We start from the raw sequence: 19,725 nt of genomic DNA, 5'->3' as shown, positions 1-19,725 counted from the left end.
CATTTAATATTTTAGTTTCCAAATCCTATTTTCGCAAGTGAGATGTGGCTTGATCTTGAAAGGACTTATGAATTTAACCTTTTAGACCACTTCTTGTTTTGAGATGTAGGAACTAACCAAAGGGAGTATCTATCTTTGCAGACTTTGAGCTATGAAATAGGTATGATTCTCATCATCTTCATAATCTCTGATCTACCTACAAGGTTTCCAGTAAGGTGATATGGTTCCTTGGAGGGTTTGGTTTGTTTTTAAAGCACTTTGACACACTTTAAATGAATCCAAAATAATGGAAGATAATTGAATTTTCTAGTTAGGTATGAATATTCAGTTGTTAACAAAATCATTTGTTTATCTATTTTATCTTATGCAAAACCAAACTGGAATTTAATAAAAAATTGTGAATGAAATACCAGTGTTTCTATCACTGTAGGCTGTTAGATTACTGTATATTGTTTTTTGCTGCATAGAAGAGGAAAAAGAGCAGAGGTGTTATGGGTAGGCATGGGAATAAAATGTGTTTTTCTGGTTATGAATGCAGTTATTCTACTGTGGTGGAAGTGCCATTTTATAAACAGTAAACCTTTTCTGGTTGCCATCAGTGAAAGATGCATAGGCTCTAAAAATGTTTCATCTTGCTTAGGAATGAAATTCAAGTTCCTTTTTGAAGGAAGAAGTGAAATAATCTATACTTGATTAGGCTTAGAGATGCTCTTTATTATTATTTATTCATTTCTTACAATAGTGAACTAAGAAAGCAAAATTCTATAGAAAGGGGAAGTGACATAGCCTGAAAGCAAGTTGAATATATAATAATAATAAAAATAAATTTTCCTCTTCCTTTCCCTCCTTTCAATGATCAGTTTTTAGATTCAAAGAAAGAAGTTATTATCCTTATTTATGAATTAATATCTGTAATTTCAAATACCTGCATATATTTTACTTACTAGGTCATCATAGGACAAATGTAAATACATTACATTTCTATAAAAACTAATTTTTACTTCTGCAAAAACAAAATACCCCAAAGGTAGTTTGGTTTTATTTCTGTATTATGATAATACTTCTGCACTTTATACCAGCTGATACTTCATGGGCCTTGTTTGCAGATGCACAACTAATATAAATTGCATCTCTCTGTCAGACTTTGTTTCTTAAACTGATCAAAATACTTAGTTAGACCTTGGCATTTAAATTTTTACCTTCATGACTTCTGATTTTACATCTAATAACTGCTGTTATTAAGGGTTATTTGGAGGGCTTGGAACTCAGAGAAGGGATAATGAGTCTATCTCCTCTTTGTGTTTTTAATCAGCTTTGGTTTTCACTACATGTTACATAAGAAAAGGCATAAGAAAATTTTGCATGTTCAGTGTTAGTTCTATTTATTTTCTGCTGTTATTTAGGGACATATTATTTAGGTTGCATTATCAATTTTTACCATCACTAATATAGGAAAAACCAAACGTGCAATATTCGATTCTAGGTTCAAAATAAAAATAAGAACTGTGCATGAAAATTTAAAGTTCAGGAAAATTAAGACTCTCTTAGGGATTAGTAATGAGATAAAGTTTACAAACACTGTGATCATCACACAAACTCTAACATCTTGATCTTTCTTAGGTGCCTTTGGTTTTTTCAAGTAGCAGCATTTCTGATTTATTCTTGCAGGCTGTGAAGGAAGCAGGAGCAAACTTCATTTCTTGAGAAGGTTCAAGGGCTGGTGCTAGCAGGAAGAGGACACACAGTATAATGGTGCAGGATTTTGTTTGCACTCATTGTTTTATCTTGGTTAAGTCCAGAGCCCCAGGCTCAGAGTGGTGAGTTTAGTTCTGAGTGCAGATCCAGCCTATCTATGAGGCCCTAATACCTATTCTGGTCTTACACTGTGAGCCAGGAATCTATAACATTATATTTGCAGACACCAAAGGACACGTTTACATCTTCCGAGTCAGATTAGGTCTTGTGTTCTAAGTGCAGAATTGGAAAGGCAGGGAAATGTGCCTCTCATTGGAATAGTTTGGATAAAGATGTCTCATGTCTGAGCTGTGTAACTTGATTAGTTTGGGATGGTATTGAGGTAATACCTTTAAATGAAATTGAGCATATGCCTTTGTAGGCGGTTAGATGTGTCAGATATCCATTTGCTCAGGGATCTCTGCGTCATTCTGTGACGCACAAGTAATCTTTACATATATCAAAGGTATCATGGTACTATAGGCACCAAATAGAGGATGGTGCTGCTGCCCTACAGAACTTGGTGGTAAATTATAGGAATATTGATTTAACTAGATTAAGAGAAGCTAAAGCAAGGAACAATTTACCAACCTTTATTATCAATCTGGTTTCATAATTAATCAATTCTTCTAATTTATAAAAAGTCATACTGCCGTGGAAGATGGTGGAACAAGTAATTGAACCCCCCCTTATGCAGTCAGAATTAATTTGGAGCACAGTTCTCACAGTGTCTGGTGTTTGATGTACTTGGTGTTTTATCAAGCACTGAGTGGCACTGTTGTGATGATGTACTTGCTTTTAGGGAAGATGAACACGCGATAACTGAGTGACCATATTTGATTTAAAGGAAGGTTTTGTGTCTAGTTGTATTTATGTATCATTTTCCTTAGGGAGGTAAAAAAAGGCCATTAATCACAGGCAAGCAAAAAACCACTGACCTATAACACTTCAGGTAAAGTGGATTAATGAAGGATGTGTTATGTTATTTGTGATCTAGTTTCATAACATCTGCGGATTTTTCATTTTGACTGTCAGAAATCAGATTAAAAGGAATGAAACAATCTATTCTGATATGCAGTTTGTTAGTTTTAATCAGATTACCTTTCCCAATCTTCTAAAATTTGGAGTTGTACTGACTACATTTCTGAGAGTCTCTGAACTGAGATAACAGTATAGGATTTCATAGGAAATAGATAATTTTGTGCTTTATCTTTTAGAAATTTAACCTTTTCAAGAAAATGCAAATCCTTCCTCAGTGTTTCAAATGTATAATTTCAAATGTATAAATTTCATTTTTTGGAACAGACATATTTAATTTGAAAATGTAGATAAGTTTCTAAGTTTTCAGTATTTAGGGGGTTTCACGATGAACTGTGAACAGCTCTGCTGTATATTTTGCCTTTTACCAGTTTATAATATTGAAAGTAAATGCTTCATTGTCTTTATGCAAATTCAAACTAAAAATTGTGGGCATAAATATTTGCAAACCTTCTCTGGTATGAATTTTCAGCTTAAAAGTTGGAAATAAAATAATCCACGTTTGACTTGTATAGCACAATTATAAAATTGTACAGACAATCAGGCTTTAACCTTTAGAGTAAGTATTTTTCTCCTAGGTTGTGACTTGCTAGAAATTTTTCCAGTTTTTTTCTGTCTCCAACAAATCACTTTTTAGTTTAACCAAAGCGTAGACAGTCTGTGTTTAAAGAATTGGCTTAAGAAACAGTTTCGTTTCATTTTACTTTTGTCCATGGACAGAAATTAATAGATTAATAGCATTAAAAATGTAAGGCACAATGTTGGATCATCTGTGAAACAGAAGTGTGATTACACAGTGATGTATCATACACATGGAATTTTATTCTACACTTTTAAGTAAATTAGTGTCTGGCAAAAAACTTCCACAAGGAAGTGTGCAAACTTAATTTGTCAGGCAGGCATATTGGCTTTGCTGGAGTCTCATATGGCTTGTAACTTCATGCCACAGTTTATCTGCACTTCAATTGGCTACAGAAACAGGTATTTTTCCAAAATCCAAACCCCGAGGTGTACCTGGTTCTGAGTTGTATCTCATGTGATAGAATATTAGTCTCCCTCCCCTTCAAAAGGAAAAGCCAACCAACAACCCAAAAGCTCCATGAAGGTTAATTTTGCTTCTGATCACAGAGCTGATCTGAGTCACAGATCCCATTGGAAAACTGGGATATGGCTAGATCCTGAACAAAAGAATTCAGGTTGGAACAGCTCTAACAGCATTAAGATTAATCGTCATATAAAATCACTTGTGTGCCTTCTAAAATCTATCCTTACAGACTCACTGCTTGGAGGTTTATCAGCAGTGAGTGTATTTTCCAAGGAATTCCAAAGTATATCACCAGCAAAAAATGTCTGTACAAAATCAAACATTGAATCTTTCATTTGTAATCAAAATGATCATTTTACTGTAGAAAAAATTAAATAATTGCCAGGGTGATAAAATGTAACTGTCTGTAGTATCATTCTTTGAAATTATAGAATCATTCTATCCAATATTTTTGAATTATGGTTCTTCTTTTTAAACATATGTTGCTTTTAATTTATAATTGGCCAATTTGAACAGATAACAGATTTAGTTCAAAGAATGGAAACCAAGAACATTAATTTAAAATTTAAAATGTCGTACAATAAAGCTAGGTGTTTTGGAGATTTAAAAAAGGTTTTATTCAACCTTAGGTATAAAGTTTAATGCTTAGTTGTACAACTGAAGATAGTGAAAGCAAGCACTTAAAACAATGAAACAATGAGAGGCACAATGCTTCTTATACTGAATGTTCATGGCCTTGAAATTTCAGTGATTGCTAAAGTTTCCAATACACACCATTACATATTTAGTACTTCTTGTAAAACTGTAATGAGTTTAGAGTTACTAATTTTTCCCAGACTACATTTTTGTTCTCTATGTACCAGCTGCAAGATCTACACAATTTCATATTTTCTTAATTCACTTTAATATGAGCTCAATAAAAAGGCTTTTAAAGGATGGGAAGTAGTTAGCACTAATATTCAGGTAGCATAGTATGTATTTTTAATTGATAATAGCAAAAGGTGGTTTAGTAGTGATTTTTCTTATCTTTCTAAATGGTTTTCATACTCTCTAATGTACTAACAAGGTGATTATCTTTTATAATGCATTTGTATTATTATGTAGGAGATGACTCCTGGTAGCATAAAATGTTTGTCTTTTTGTTTCCTCTAATGCTCCTGTTATTCCCTATTATTCTTTAAAGTATTTTGTGTTTACAATAATAGTAACTGAATTCCTTTGCAGAACAACTGAAACACAAAAGCCCCTGTATCCCTTGTTTTTCAGAAGATATTCTCTGTTGATAAAAATAATGGTTTTGCAGTTATCATAGGAGACTGATAGAGGGTTGGAAGAGTAATTATTTTACCAAGGAATTAACTATAGTTATATTTTTTTCTCTGCCTAAAATAACACTGTAAACTATGCAATATTACAATGAAATGTTGCATTAGGTTGGGCTCTTTCAGATGTGTGGTAGTGCTTCTAATCCATGCCTCATGTAATATGGCAATTCTAAATCACCCTCAGCATCTTAAAAATTGCTTGGCTGGAATCTAAGTAGATGTCTACAACCTACACAGACCTAAAACAAAATGGTACATACATTAAAGGACATTTTTCTGCAATAAGTTCAACTGAGTTAAAAATCTAACAACCAATAATTTTGATCCATTTACAAATTGTATGTGTCCCCATTGAGAAACAGGAGCCTTTTCAGGTCAGCTACTTATATAACAGATTTTGGTAAGGTAATAGGCTTGTCAAAAGCCTGTAAGAACTTGATACAATTAGTAGGGTAGTAAGAGTTTATATTAGCTATTTTGGAGAGTGTTTGCATTTGGTTTCTGTGGTTAGAAATTAGAGGAAAAAAGACATTATGCCATTTATACTTGGGAAATTGATATTTTAGGTATATTTGAATGTTTCTTAGTCACCATTCGTATACATATAAAGTAAAATCAGCTTTAAAATTCCCACTGTCTTTTATAGTGCTTCAGTCTATCTCCATTATATATATATGCTGTGTATATTCTAAAAAATTTTTGTGTAATTTCAGAGAGTCTGTCCTAAGGGTATTAACTTTTAAAAGTGTAATAAATAATTACAAAGTAACTGGAAATCCCTGACTTTACACAGTTGCAGTTCATTGCCCCACAGCAACCTTAAAATGATCTATTAAATGATTATTAGAAACAATTAATTATACCAGAGAACTCTAAGAGCTCAAATGTAATTTCATGGTTATAATTTTCTTGTCAGGTAATAAAACGGGATGAGCTTGGCAAGGAACCGTCTGACTGCTCTGTGTTTGATTTGCTGAAATATGATGATTATAACAGTGACAAGCACCTAGCTCTAGAAGAATTCTATAGAGCTTTTCGTAAGTACCAAGACGAGCCTGTTCCTTGAGTCTTATTTTCTCTTTCTTTCTTTGTTTTTCTAAATGGTGGTATTTTGATTTTTGAAGCCTGAAATGTCTGGATGCTGTACTTAAATTAGTGCAATTTAATAGTCATGGGATAGTAGAAACCTTTCTAGCAGAAATCAGTGATACCCAGTAACTTCTAGATTTATGAAGGATTTTGGTAATGGAGAATTCATGGATAATCTTTTTGATGCCAGCATGCATTGATAGGTCTGTGCTTTACACAAGTGGCAAGTAGTGTGGTCAAGACATAATCAATGGAACCAAAATACCTCCCAGCACCTTTTGTTTATGGGTGCTGATAACAGCATTTTTGACAAACCCAGCAATAAATGTACCACTTCTATTAAGTGGTACATTATGGCTTATGGCTTCACAGGACTTGGAAGAAGATAAAGATTTGTGGTGTAGTTTTGCAAGGTATTTGTTCTCTGGATGCCAGAGAGGTCTCTGGACAAATGTGTGTTGTACAAACAAACATCTTGACCAAACCACTGGGTTAGCAGACAGAAGAAAGATGTTATGAGCTTTTATACAGTATGTTAAAGGTAATATCCATATATTTAGTTGTATCCAGATAAGAACTGATGATTTTTCACTCTTAGCTACCTCAAATTTAAGATTCAATCTTGAAATCTGACTTTGCTTTAAAAGTTGTTGCTCCAAACTCAGTAACGTGGCAGCACAGAAGATCAAGTTTGTCCTAAATTCTTTTTATAATTGACTAGTCCATTAATGTATCTTCATTTTGAGTAATTACAGGCTGTTGCTTTAGTCTGCTTGTACTTGATCATTGGGCAGATGAGTACTCAGCCACTTTAGGTAATATCAAATGAAAAAGGGATGAAAAACTGCTTAAAGTTTTAAACTATAAAGTAGTGAATTGATATGAGAAAAAAAAATAGCTGCATGGAAAGCAAGAAGAATAAACATGAAATGAATAATCAAGACAGACTGAAAGTATCTTAGTTTTGACCATTGGATAATATTTTTATTTCCCTGAAAGTCTTTCAGAAAGTGTGATTTTGTGATGCAGCTTAGCTGAACAAATTACTTACTGCTCCTAAAAATAACTTGATCCTGCTTCCTGAGGTTATCTGACTGACCTTCTTGCAGTGTCCTAGCAGTCACAGTCTCTCCTCTGAGTCACTTACTAAGTCAGCAGAAAAATATTCACCCTCCACATCCCATCCCAATCCTGTTGTGTGACCTGAATTGATTAAGTGAAGGGTCAGACCATAACTCATGAAAAAGAAGTATGAGCACAGCCAAGAAATAAGGTGGAGGAAGAAAATGGGAGATATTAGGACATTGTGATGGTGAGATAAACTAATTCAGCTGCAGCAGCAAAACACTAGGAAATACCTTAATTTCTTTTTTAAAGGTTGTGATACAAGTTCAGCTTTACAAAAATGAACAGAATTATATAGCACCTATAGAGACATAAAAATTAGCTATGATTATATGGCTAGATGTACTTCTAGATTGTGATTAAGTGCATAGATGTAGAAATTGATATAAGCTTTTATCATATACAGCAATGCAATAAGGTTAAAGACATGTTTAAAGCATTAGCATGGTTTTTGCAAACATTGTTTTAAGGGAAGCATAACATTGTTCTTCCAAATAAGACTTTGATGTGTCTCTGAGGGACTATTTTGTAGGGTTGTAAAACTCCAGACATAAGAATAGCTTTTTGTTATATATTTTTAATGGACTTTTGAATACTGAAAATAATTTCCACATGCTATGTTAAGCATTGCCTTAATATGAATGTTAATGAAAATGTTAGATTATATAAGATTAGTAATCATTTAGGTTTCTTTGTTGCAGCAGAGTGGTGGAGAAGGCCCTATTTAAAACTATGAGGCTGTCTTGGAAGATGATTTCTAGAGTAAGGTTCATTCTTCTATGTCATTAACAAAACTTAGATGCTTTCATTACATATTGACAAATAAAACCTAAAACCAGCTGCTACTTCATTGTATGGTGTGTGGCCAGAAAACCAAAGCAATGTGGCACAATACTAGGTTCTGTAATGAAGATAAAATAAATACTCTTGAAATAAATTTGAGGATTAACTAGTTCCATTTCATTTTATCTCCAGAGAGTTTGAATTCAGTCAGCTTGACCTATCTCACCAGCATTAACAAAAATGATATAATGCTATAAAAGTACACTAAGTTAAGCAAAACCAAACCAAATTGAACGTGGCACACAGTCACTCTAGAGACGAGTGCTCTTATGGCTAAGCAAGGTGACACAGAGCTGAAACCACACAAGCCACGCCGACCCCACGTAAAGCAAATGTGACAGCCCCTCTCCACAGGCCTGTGTTGTTTGCCTATGGCAAGGCTTGTGAGATGTTACTACTCATGCCAAGTCTGGATGTACCAGGATACAAAGAATTAATATAGACACACATACATGGAACCAGATCCATGTATGGAATTGTACCCAAGAAGCGCTCACAACACATCTTCCACACACTATTCCACAAAAAATATCTCTTCAATTAAATATTCACCTACAGTATAATAAAACATTTTAATTTTCTTTAATAAAGTGACATAGGAATGTTGCAAATATTTATTCCAAATAGAAATAAACCTGTTTTTTTCCCCGAGTTTTCTTTAAGTACTTCAAATTCTCAAGTTCTCTTATACTGTATGATTTATTATTTTTCTTATTATGTTACATAATATGTTGTAACTTCAAGACGATGCCATTTTACAATATGGAAAAGATAATTTTTCACCAGCTCAGACACTTTCAAACATCTAGAACAAATAGAAAGCAAAACAGGAAATTATTTTTCCAAATTATTTTAGTAACTATCTAATGAGTAAAAGATTATAGCTGAGTAATGGTATTTGAAGGGGATTGTCTTCCAAAATATTATAGTATTATTTGTTATTTGGAGACATTAAAAGACTTAGCCATTAATTTAAATTAAGAAGTGCCTCTAGAATTTTTAACCTCTTGCACGACCCCATCAATTGAACTTGACAGGATGTTTTTCATGGTTTCTTCATTCCTTTTTTATCTACTATTTATTGTACATATGGAATCTAATCTCAGTTTAATTCCTGCTATTCCCAGTGGACTTGCCTCTGTCCCTAATTGTAGTGAAGTGGTGGATTTCAGAAATGTCAAGTTCTCATTGAAGTTTGTGCAGCTGCTAGAATATTTGTTACCGACTTCTATTCACTCAAAATGGCAGTGAAGAAAATTTGGCTTTGCAATGATGGGAAAATTGATCCTATTCAAAGCTTCCACACAGAATTCAAAGGAGTTGTTTGTTTGTTTTGTTATTGTTTATTTGTGTAACAGAAATTGGAGTCATATGAACACAGAAATGTTAAGGCTAGGAGGTGGATGTTGGGCAGGCCATCAGGGGTCACAGTGCCACTGTTTTTATGCATGGCAATACCACAAGGCTTCTTTTCAAGCCAGTTTGTACCTAGCACTGCTAAAATATAAAATGTACAATAGTTAATAAAATATCCTTTAAGTCATATTTGAATTTGATCACCATTAAAGAGGTCTCATTTTCTAAAGGTAATTGTCCACCAGCGTTTTCAAGCGTAGAGGAACTTTTGAAAAAGTAGTAAGTAGGCTGCAGAAAGTGTGAGAGAAGACATAAGGGAAATTTGTGTCCTCAGCCTTGGCCTAAAAAGAGGACAGTAATAATCAAAGATACTAATAGGGTTCACTTTTCTAGCTGTGATTTCAAATAGTATTTAAAAGCACTTTTGTAGGACTTTGAACACAGGATTAAAAAATCATCTTCACTGTGGTGTTGAACAAACTATTCTATTAGTTTCTTTTTAAAGAATTAGGCAATTGCATTTTGTTTAAATATGAATGCCTATCTTTGGAATTAATTATCAGTCTTGTTTCATTAGCATTTGCAGGTAGGATTTTTTTTTCATTGGCATACTTGATTAGAAATTTTCCTGACAAATACCAGCAATTCTATTTTTAATGCAAGCAGTAGAAGAGGAACCACCTTAAGGGCAAAGAAGAAACATAGGCTGTTTTAAAGGTATTAATATGCACATAAATTTATATCTGTATATGTTTACATACATATACTGCTTTCTTGTATTCTGGGATTTACTTTTGACACTCTCATTTTATCTGACAAAATGGATACACATTAGACTGGACAGCCAAATGTAAATTACTATGTGCAATGGAACAAAAAAAAAAAAAATCTCTTTCCCCCTTCAGAAGGTCAGATGCTGAGGCAATAACAAACATAGAATATGTGTGAGAGGGTGCTCTCAGCCTTGAATGTATCTGCCAAGCTCAGGACATGAAGGTGCTACTGGCTTCTGTAAGGTTCTACCTCTTGACAAGACCACTGTGGTTTTCTGGGTATGGACTGCTTTCACTTGTATTGTGAGGGGTAATTTTTGGTGCTGTATCATCTCTCTCCTATTTGTCTGCTGTATTCTGTAACAGTTTAGCTAGATCAATAATGTGTGCAGAGATGAACCTGCAGAATGACTTCCTCTGACACAAGTGGATGAAGCAGAAAGTTTAGCTCTAGCTAGGTTTTGGGCGCTAGGGAGTGAAGGAATCAGTTCAGTCCTCCACTGCTTTGGCTACACCATGTAAAATTGTATCCTAAAAGTGATACAGTTCCATCTTAGTGTTTTGTTTTGCTTTTCTGCATTCCTTCCTCAGCCAGTCCCATGCTAAAGGATTTTTCTTCAGCAAACCTTTATTTAGACAGGGAAGGATATTTTTAACTTTTTCTGAAAGGGCAGGCAAACCCCTAAGATGGAGCCAAACAAAAGCTGAAAAGGGTATGGAATACAGTTTATATGCTCTATAAACAAAATCTCAACCAGTGTGCTTCCTTTATTTTTCAAGAGCTTTCTTTGGTTAATGTCTCCTGTGGTATCAAGATAATTTTGCGTTCGCTGTAAATGTTGTCTCCTTTTGTTTTCCTTCTAGTGTTCTTTTCTAAAATAAATAATCTTACTTGTTTTCCTCCCATATAAAGTAAAATTTCAAAGCAGGTACTTCAAGAGGCCTTTGTGGTGGGCTGTAATATCTCAAGGCATACCACAAGCAAATAAATAGTAATAAATTATTCTGTTTGATCACTTAGCTGAAGTATATGTAGGCATTTCTCTTTGTAATTTCAGTAGAAATAACGATGCTAGTTTAAACATTTATGAATAAAACTGATTGAATACAATTAATATAAACCACAAATTTATTATACATAATTGAACTAACTGCTTTATGTAACAATTGATATCCTGCATAAAATGAAGGCAAAAAAACCCCAATATCTTTCAGAATTGATTTTTTTGTTAGTGTAGAACTATTCTTGATGCTGTCTTATGCTCAGAAAAAGGGGCCAGAGAAGGGCTGTGGACACTGAGGACTCGACTGTAAAAATGACATAAAAGAAAATGTGGGAATTATCTAGGCAGAACAAAATATGACCTAATTGTCATTCTTCTATTAATGGTGCTTTGTAGTTTTGCTGGAATTGCTTGTGCTTTTAGGTATCACTTGACACTGGTAATGAGATCTAATCTGTTGTGCAGCTGTTATTTGGGATCTTGTATGTTGCTACTGTACATGCTAATGCTGTATATATTTAAAAGTACCCTCAGTTTTGAAATAACATTCAGGTCAAATCAAGATATCAAATTTGGGTTTCAAGCACTTCTTGTTGCTGAAGAATTTGTATGAAGTGATTTATATACTTCCAGTAATAGCAGATATTACAGAAGTTTTTGATCTGGTCCAAAATTACAGAACTTGCTTTGGGCTCACCTTTTAGGGGAAACATTGAGGCAGGCCAGTGACTAATGATTTTCAAAATCAGTGCTTTTTTTGTCTTGAATCACATGAAAAGGAAGCAGACAGAAGTTCCTATAAATACCGTGGTCATTATGAACACATATGAACAAATAGTTACCACATTCTCTCAGTCCTGAAAAAGTATTCTAAAACATTACTGCTTTCATCAGAATACCTCTACTTCTGTTTTAAGTTGTAAAATGCAATAATTACAGGTGTGTGTTCAGAAATTCAGTTTTTGAAATATGAAACTTTGTTTTTGAAGCAAAATACACCAGAATTAAAAAGAAAGCAAACAACCCTACAACAAAATCTAAATTTTAAAAAGGCTTATACTGAATTACTCAGTGGCACAAATGAGACTTCCCACTGAATTCCTTAAGTTATCTTGAAGTCCACAAAGGCAAACTGAAGAAAAGCTGACATAATTTATATTTCCAATTAATTCAATATGAGGTCCCAAATACTGCATTTAGTGTGTAATTTGAGTCAGTGCTTTATGGCTGTGATGAGTCTTCAATAGTAAAGCATGTAAACAAATAGTGGAGGAAACATTTTCTGAGGGGGAAGAGGTATTATTCTGTCTCCGGCTACCATTAATTCCTTTTCAGCAACAACTTGAGCATGTTAGATTGTTCCAGAGGGTGTTATATTTCACCACTAGCCTCTGAAAACACCAGTTAACAACATACTGAGCAGGATCTATTGGACTTCATGGTAATTTTTTTTTTGCTCAACACAATCTATCTCTCAAATTCTTACCTGTGCTATATGTATTTTCAATCTAGAGAATCTCAGCTGGAAGAAAATGCACCCTCTTCTATTAGTAGGCAGAACTTTAAACTGATCATTAGAAGAAAGGAAAAAAACATCTGAGGTTTTAAATATTGTTTCATGGATTAAAGTAATGTGCCTGAAATTTCTCACATGTCACTAAGTTCATTCATTTTGATGCCAACTGATTTTTCTTCATGTTTTGGGGGAACTGAGTAACAAATTTAAGGCAACCATAGGTTTGCATGAGTAAATAAAACAAATATTTCAAAGGCTCTTTGGGCATCATACTGAAGAAACTAGGAGATTTTGTTTATGAACCTTGAGCTCTGTTGATCTCTAATCCTATCAGTGCATTTACCTGGAAGCTTTTGCTTGCTTTGGTGATGTAAGTTACTAGAGATAGCGCTGTGAAATACAGGATTGCAGAGGATGAGGGCCGGAACAAAACACCTCAGTTACAGTGGCTTTGTTTCAGACAAAAAGATTGGTAGAGATTGACTTGCATGGCGTTTGTTACTGGCTCAAAGTGCTCGAGACTGCAGTCCTAAATGTCTTTCAGTGAGCTTACTCTGGAAAATGACACAGAATGGTGAGGAAAAAGTAAACACCAAACAATTACACATATTTAGCCATGGTTAGTGAAGTACCAAATTGATCTATTGCTTATTTTTCATTTCTCTATGGTGAGTTATAGTATTGTTGCTAATATTTTTGTTATATTATGAGTTATGAGAATATTTTCATCTCTGCAGAGCAGTGTACCTGTATGGTTAGGCTATGACTGATGAGCCAACATCCACAAAAGCCTTTATGTAGGTGTTTCAAGGAAATTTCAAGAAAATATAAAAATAATAATTTATAATTTGTTTCCTCTATCAACTATTTTAAAGGAAGCTCTCTTTCTTCTTGAGGGGGGTGAGGTGGAGAGAAGAAAGATGCTATCAGAACATAAGGAGTATGACTGGGCATTAAAGAAGACAATCACCAGCTAATCCACAAGCAAGAACATTAAGTATCTCTACTTCAAGGCAGAATTACTCATCTGGAACTATCATGAATATTAATAGCTCATAAAGTCCTATTTAGTAAGAAAGCCATTTGATTAATCTATTCATTGTTTTGCTTTTTTTTGCCTACTGGTGCATTTTAAATATCAAGCACTAATGTTAATTTTAGAAAGTGTTACTTAGTGATTTTATCCAGAACTTTTTCGGGCTTGGGTTTTTTCCCGTTTTGGTTTGTTAATTTATTTGTTGGAGTTGGTTTGGTTTTATATTTTTTTGTTTGCTTTTGCTTGGTTTTTTTGGTGGTGATTTGGGGTTTTTTTAGAGAGGTCTGGTTTGTATTTGTTAGTAACTCTTCTACTCTGCTTTCTTTTCTTTTGTTCTCGCGTTTGGATAAATAAAAATTAAAATCATTGGAAGAATGTAGAAGGTTTTTAGAAACTTTTTAGACATCTGGATTTCTGAAGAATATCTGACTCACTGTAAAAGAAAATCCACAGACACAGTTTTGTACCAGATTTTATGAAATTACGTTGAAAATTCTGTAAATGGAGTTAATAGAAAAAAAATTCCAATTTTGCAAAACTTGTGAGCTTTTCTTACTAGACCTTAGAGAAAAGTGCATTACGCTGCACTGAGAAGTTTTTTGTTGAATGCCATCAAATATCCATTGCATACAGTAAGGATAAACTGACTCAGAAATACCTTCATTATTCATGGTGGATTAAATTCCAGTAAAGTTTTCTTATTTCAGGAAATTTCATTCCTAACTTAATTTCTCAAAATAATAAGTCAGTTAAAAGTTTTATTGTAGCATTTCTCCATAGCTTTTGAGTTTGGTATGTTTTTTTCTCTTTTATACAGTGATTCCATGGTGTGAAGGGTTTTTTATTTCGTAAGCTTTTACAGTTTACAACTATCCTAGTACATATGTTTTTTTGGCTAACTGAAGTATACAGCGAAGGAAATATTTTATTGAATATGTCAAAGAAAATTTGGATAAAATAGTTTTCAATATTAAAATTGTCCATTTATTACATTTTAAATAAAAATAAATTGATCTTGGCATCCCAAAAGCATTTGAAAATGCATTCACTTCAAGAATTATTTGAAAGTTTGGGTTTTTTTAAGGCAGAACATTGTTCTTTAACAAATCTATTAATCTTATTGGTCTACTTGGTAACAGTTGATAATACATATATTAGAAAATGCTAATTGTTTTAGTACATCCGCAAAGGGCTTGGATAAAAGGATTCCATCATCATAAATTGTTATTTCTGACTAGCATTTAGCTTCATTTTCTGAAGTTATATATTGAATGAAGGAAAATATAATTTACATGTTATTATTTTAACTCGGGTAATTAGGATCAATTCCATCCAGTAGTGATAGAACTACTTGTTATGTTTGAAGATATACATGAAAAGCTCTTTTTGTTATTTTGTTTCTTGTTTTTCTAAATTTAATTTCAATAAGTCCTAATCTCTTTTCATCAAGCATTTGCCTGGTTAGTATAGCACAGACCTCTAAGTGTTTGGAAGTAGCTTCTAATATACTGTCACTGCTAAGAATATTTGTATGTGTATAGAATTAAGGAGTGTGTCTCACCAGATTTTAAGATGCTAAAACTTGGTATAAATATTGACAACTATGTGGGTAGGGCAGAAAGAATATCAGCTACTCCAGTTAAAGCTATTTTAATGGCCTATGATATTGTAAACTGTGAGACTAATTTCTTCTCATCACTCCTGGCTTACCAAATCTTCAGAAATAAACATCTCATCCTTGCATATACTATTGTTTATATATTCATCAAGGAGTTACATGTGAGCTGAATTCTGTAGGAATATTTATGTATGTATGGGTTGATTATATTTGATAAAATTGTCTATCATGAAATAGATGAAATTGTTTGACTCCACTCCCTTTGGTGACTGCAGCCTTTATTTAGTTGGATGAATATTATCTGAGATGTATAGATGCGACGCTTAGGGATGTGGTTTAGTGTGGACCCCTCAGTGCTGTGTTAAAATTGGATATGATGATTTTACAGGTCTTTTCCAATCTAAATGATTCTGTCATACTATCTACAGCCTAAAAACATCTTTGCAATTTTCCAAATGTATTATGGATGCTGTTGGATATTAAAAAATCCAAAACTTGCTGTTGGATATTAAAAAAGCCCAGTCTTCTCCCGAGCCCCCAAGAAGAGAACCTGAACATTTTCTACTAAAGGAAATGAGAAAACAGGTTAACAAAATATCCCTGTGCCTGTCTTATATACAGAATTAAATTGTCAGTAGATTCTCAAGCCAGTTTTCTAAACACATCATGCTTGCAGAATGTCAAATCTTATCTTAAGTAGGTTAGCAAGTGATTTATATGGAAATGCAATTTTGACTGTAGTAAAAAAGAAGGTGTAATACAAAGGCTATGAAGCAGAGGTTTACATAGTGCAATATCATGTCAGAAGAGGTCAAAAAAGAAGATTCAAAATAGTGAAAACCTAGAGAGCAAAACCTCATAAGCCTTCTCTGTGTAGTTATGTGGTATAAGAATTGGGAACCTGATTGCCTGAGATGGCAGGGATCCAACGAGTAATCTGTTTGCCACTCTGTCATGAATACATGCTGGGAGAAAGTGCAATTTTTTAAAAATTTGTTTTACATTATGGTTATAATTCTTCCCAACTAAGACATGTGGTAGAGATGGATTCTTTGGAGGGAATTTTAGTAGTGTTTTAAAACTTTAAAAAATAGACTAATAGTAGTCTATTTAAGAAATATTTGATGCTAAACAAAGATTAATGTGTTCTTGCTCATGAATTGTCGAGTTAATGTCTACTTTGAGTAACAACATATACATATTAACTTTTCTGGGCTAGAGGAAGTGTACATCTACTGCAGGATCTTTGTTGTAAGAGTGCTTATGGAAGATTGCTAAAGAAGCATATAAGTTTCTTCTAAAATATATTATCTTCTATAGTGATTTTTTTCTCAGAGGCTGCCTCTCTTTAATAGCTCTTGATGGATGTCTCACTCATAGGTTTGTTTACTTTTTGGACCCATGTGGAATTAACATTTACAATATTCTGTTTCAGAAGCACAATATAATGTGTCCTGGATAAAAGTGCTCTCTTTTTTCTTCATTATGCACACCTCCTGTTTAGCTTATTAAGCTTTGTATGGTAAGAAACAGTGAACAATTGTTCCATGTTTCTTTTCTCTGAAATAGTTTTGTTGTGTTTAATTTTTTTTTTCTTTAAATTCCTGACATATCTTTGCAATCATCTCTTTTCCATTCTGAAATTCCCAAGTCATTTTATAGTTGTTTGTGTGGAAAACCTCCCACCTCTTCAGTCATTCTTGTTGTGTTTCTCTGTTCTTTTTCAAGTTTTACTGGAACTTTTTTTGCAGAGGGAGGGACAGAAAGCAAACAGTCAAGTTGCTCATGCAATATGGATTTATACAGTGCCATAGGAATTTTTTCTGAGTACCAGTCTTTACCTAGTAATTCCTTTTATTGTCATATTGCCAGGAATGAGTAGATGTTTGCATAAACTGCAAAGTGTACCCTAAAACCTGTGTGCTCAATACCCGAGCAATGCTAACTAGTTGAGAGACTATCATTCTGTAAGCAAGGTTTTGCACTTTTTAAATTTCCTTCATGCAACGCTTTCAATACTGAATTAATTCTATTGAATTTGGCATGTCAGTATCATACGTAAGGTCTTTAATCAAGTCAGATTTTAGGTTTGCTACCTGAACTACCTGAAAAGTTGTTCTGAAGAAATCTGTCCAAGAAAATTATCACTTTATTTTCTTCCTCCTTCTCCTGGATCATGTTGATCATTGTGAGTTTCAGTGGAGGTTGAGGTGGAACTCCACTGGTGACTTTTCTTCATTAGAGACCTGCCAACATCTTTCAAGATCTGGTGTCTGTGAAAGGGTAGAAAATAGTGTGAGTAGGACTGTACTGAAGTACTAAGAGTCACAGCTTAATCCCGTCTGTCTGCAGGTTGCACTTTAACCTTTGTGCTGATCTTTTTAGATGCATAGCCCTTTGCCTGCTTTGGTCTTGGGGAAACATACCAGATTTGCAAAGCTTGAGAGCAGAATATCCACAGTCCTGGTTCTCAGAATATGTTTGCACAAACACGTGGTCTTAAGAGAAGTAAAACTCTCCCCAGTGAATAACAAACATTAGAAGCCTCTACAGTCATGTAACAGAGCCTACCTTGACTTCTGCTTACTTTCCTTTTTCCCCTCTAAATGTAAATAGAAACTTCAGCCAGGTGATAGATTTTTCAGAACCTCTTCTGTACTAAAACTGCTTTCATTTTTTGTTTCAATGTTAAATATTTCTGTGAGGAGCTGCTTCATAACTCTAGTCTGATGATTTCAGGGAACTATTTAATAACAGTTGCATGGACTCCTTTCTAGGCGGAAATATAGTATATTTAGTATCTATTATATATAGCAATATAGAAATTCTGCTATACTTTAGGCTTTCTAACCACATTCACAGTTCAGGTAATTTAATCCTGAATTACTATTTTAGAATACTGGCTTCTCATTCTCCTGACAGAATTGGATGAGGAGATGGTTTTTACAAAATTCAGTTATTATAAAACTCAGGACAGATCCAGAGATTTTAAATGTTTAGAAATCCCATTACCATCCTGGGAAAAATTCTTGAAATTTGAAAGTGAAATGAAGGTACACAATAAATAAAATTGGCAAATTATTACATTTATAAACTGAGAGCTTCATGCATAAAACTGTGAATTACCAGGGCTGTCAACTCTCCTCTTAAAATTCTCATTTCATTATTGATTAGTTCCAGAAATACTTCATAGATTGAAGCATTTTTAATGTTTCATTTTAGGCAAATGTGCAGTATTGGTGTTCATAATCTGTATTTGCAAAAAAGAGGAGCATTAAATTTGGATCTATACTAGTAAAATGACTTGAAAATATTTATGCTAACTCCTAGGATTTAGATAAAATGGTTTTACTTGAGCTAGTCATGTGCAAATACAACAAGCAGACAGAAATTGATTTTTGCATAAACTCCTGTTTTTGTTTAGACAAATTCAGCAACATATCCTACAATAAATAAGCTCAAAACCAATTATCACTCTTACTTGAGTGAATTAACACTTCCGTGTTCTCTGGATAAGAAATCTATGTTTAACACCCAGTTTCATTTCCTGTGAAATTTCTTTTCAAGTGAAAACCAGAAAACATTATAAGGAGTAATGGACTAGATGTCTTTTTAATTCTGTGTAATTTCTAATACACATTACTGGCTGTTTTCACTTTTGCAATATAAAGTAAAACTATAGCTTATAAAAATAGCTTGTTCTGTGCCTTTGTTTTTGTATAATAGTGTTAGGATTTTTTAACTTGTTCATCATTATGACTTCATTTAAAAAACATGATTTAGATTTGCAGATGTTTTGATATTTATTGTAACTATTCAGTTGTTAATCTGAAAATCTGAATTAGGAAACATTCCCTGATCACATTTACCACATTTACTTTCAAACTTCTACAATGGTGGAAATTTTGTATTTGAAGGAAATTTTTTTGGTTTCCAGAGAGAGGGCATTTGATAACATTATATATTATATATCATAAGGTATTATGTCCTTTGCTTCCCTATGATTTAATAGATCCCATAGAAACAAGGAACTGCAAAAACTCATTGTGTTTTGGGTAATGTATACATCAAAAATTGAATATTTATGCTGCAAATTTATTAAAATAGGTGAGTTAGCTTTAAACTAACTAGATAAAAAAGTCGAGTGCAACACATAAATTATATTATTAATCCATGGCAATCTCCAGCAGCAAATGTGACTTCTTCTAACTAAACAAGACATT

At 33.4% G+C, this 19,725-nt stretch overlaps 1 protein-coding gene across 2 annotated transcripts in view; it reads left to right on the top strand.

Moving 5' to 3' along the window:
* Positions 1 to 19,725, top strand: part of FSTL5 (follistatin like 5) — a 275,638-nt gene that overhangs the window by 149,091 nt on the left and 106,822 nt on the right. For both annotated transcript variants that reach the window (XM_015623545.2, XM_015623546.2), the window contains exon 6: positions 6,059 to 6,179. In XM_015623545.2, coding sequence (XP_015479031.1) covers positions 6,059 to 6,179 — 121 coding nt within the window. The remainder of the gene's footprint in view (positions 1 to 6,058; positions 6,180 to 19,725) is intronic.

Source organism: Parus major, chromosome 4 (assembly GCF_001522545.3).
Source record: "Parus major isolate Abel chromosome 4, Parus_major1.1, whole genome shotgun sequence".
In the NCBI taxonomy this organism is placed as follows: domain Eukaryota; kingdom Metazoa; phylum Chordata; class Aves; order Passeriformes; family Paridae; genus Parus; species Parus major.
This window is presented reverse-complemented; position numbering and strand designations above follow the sequence as displayed.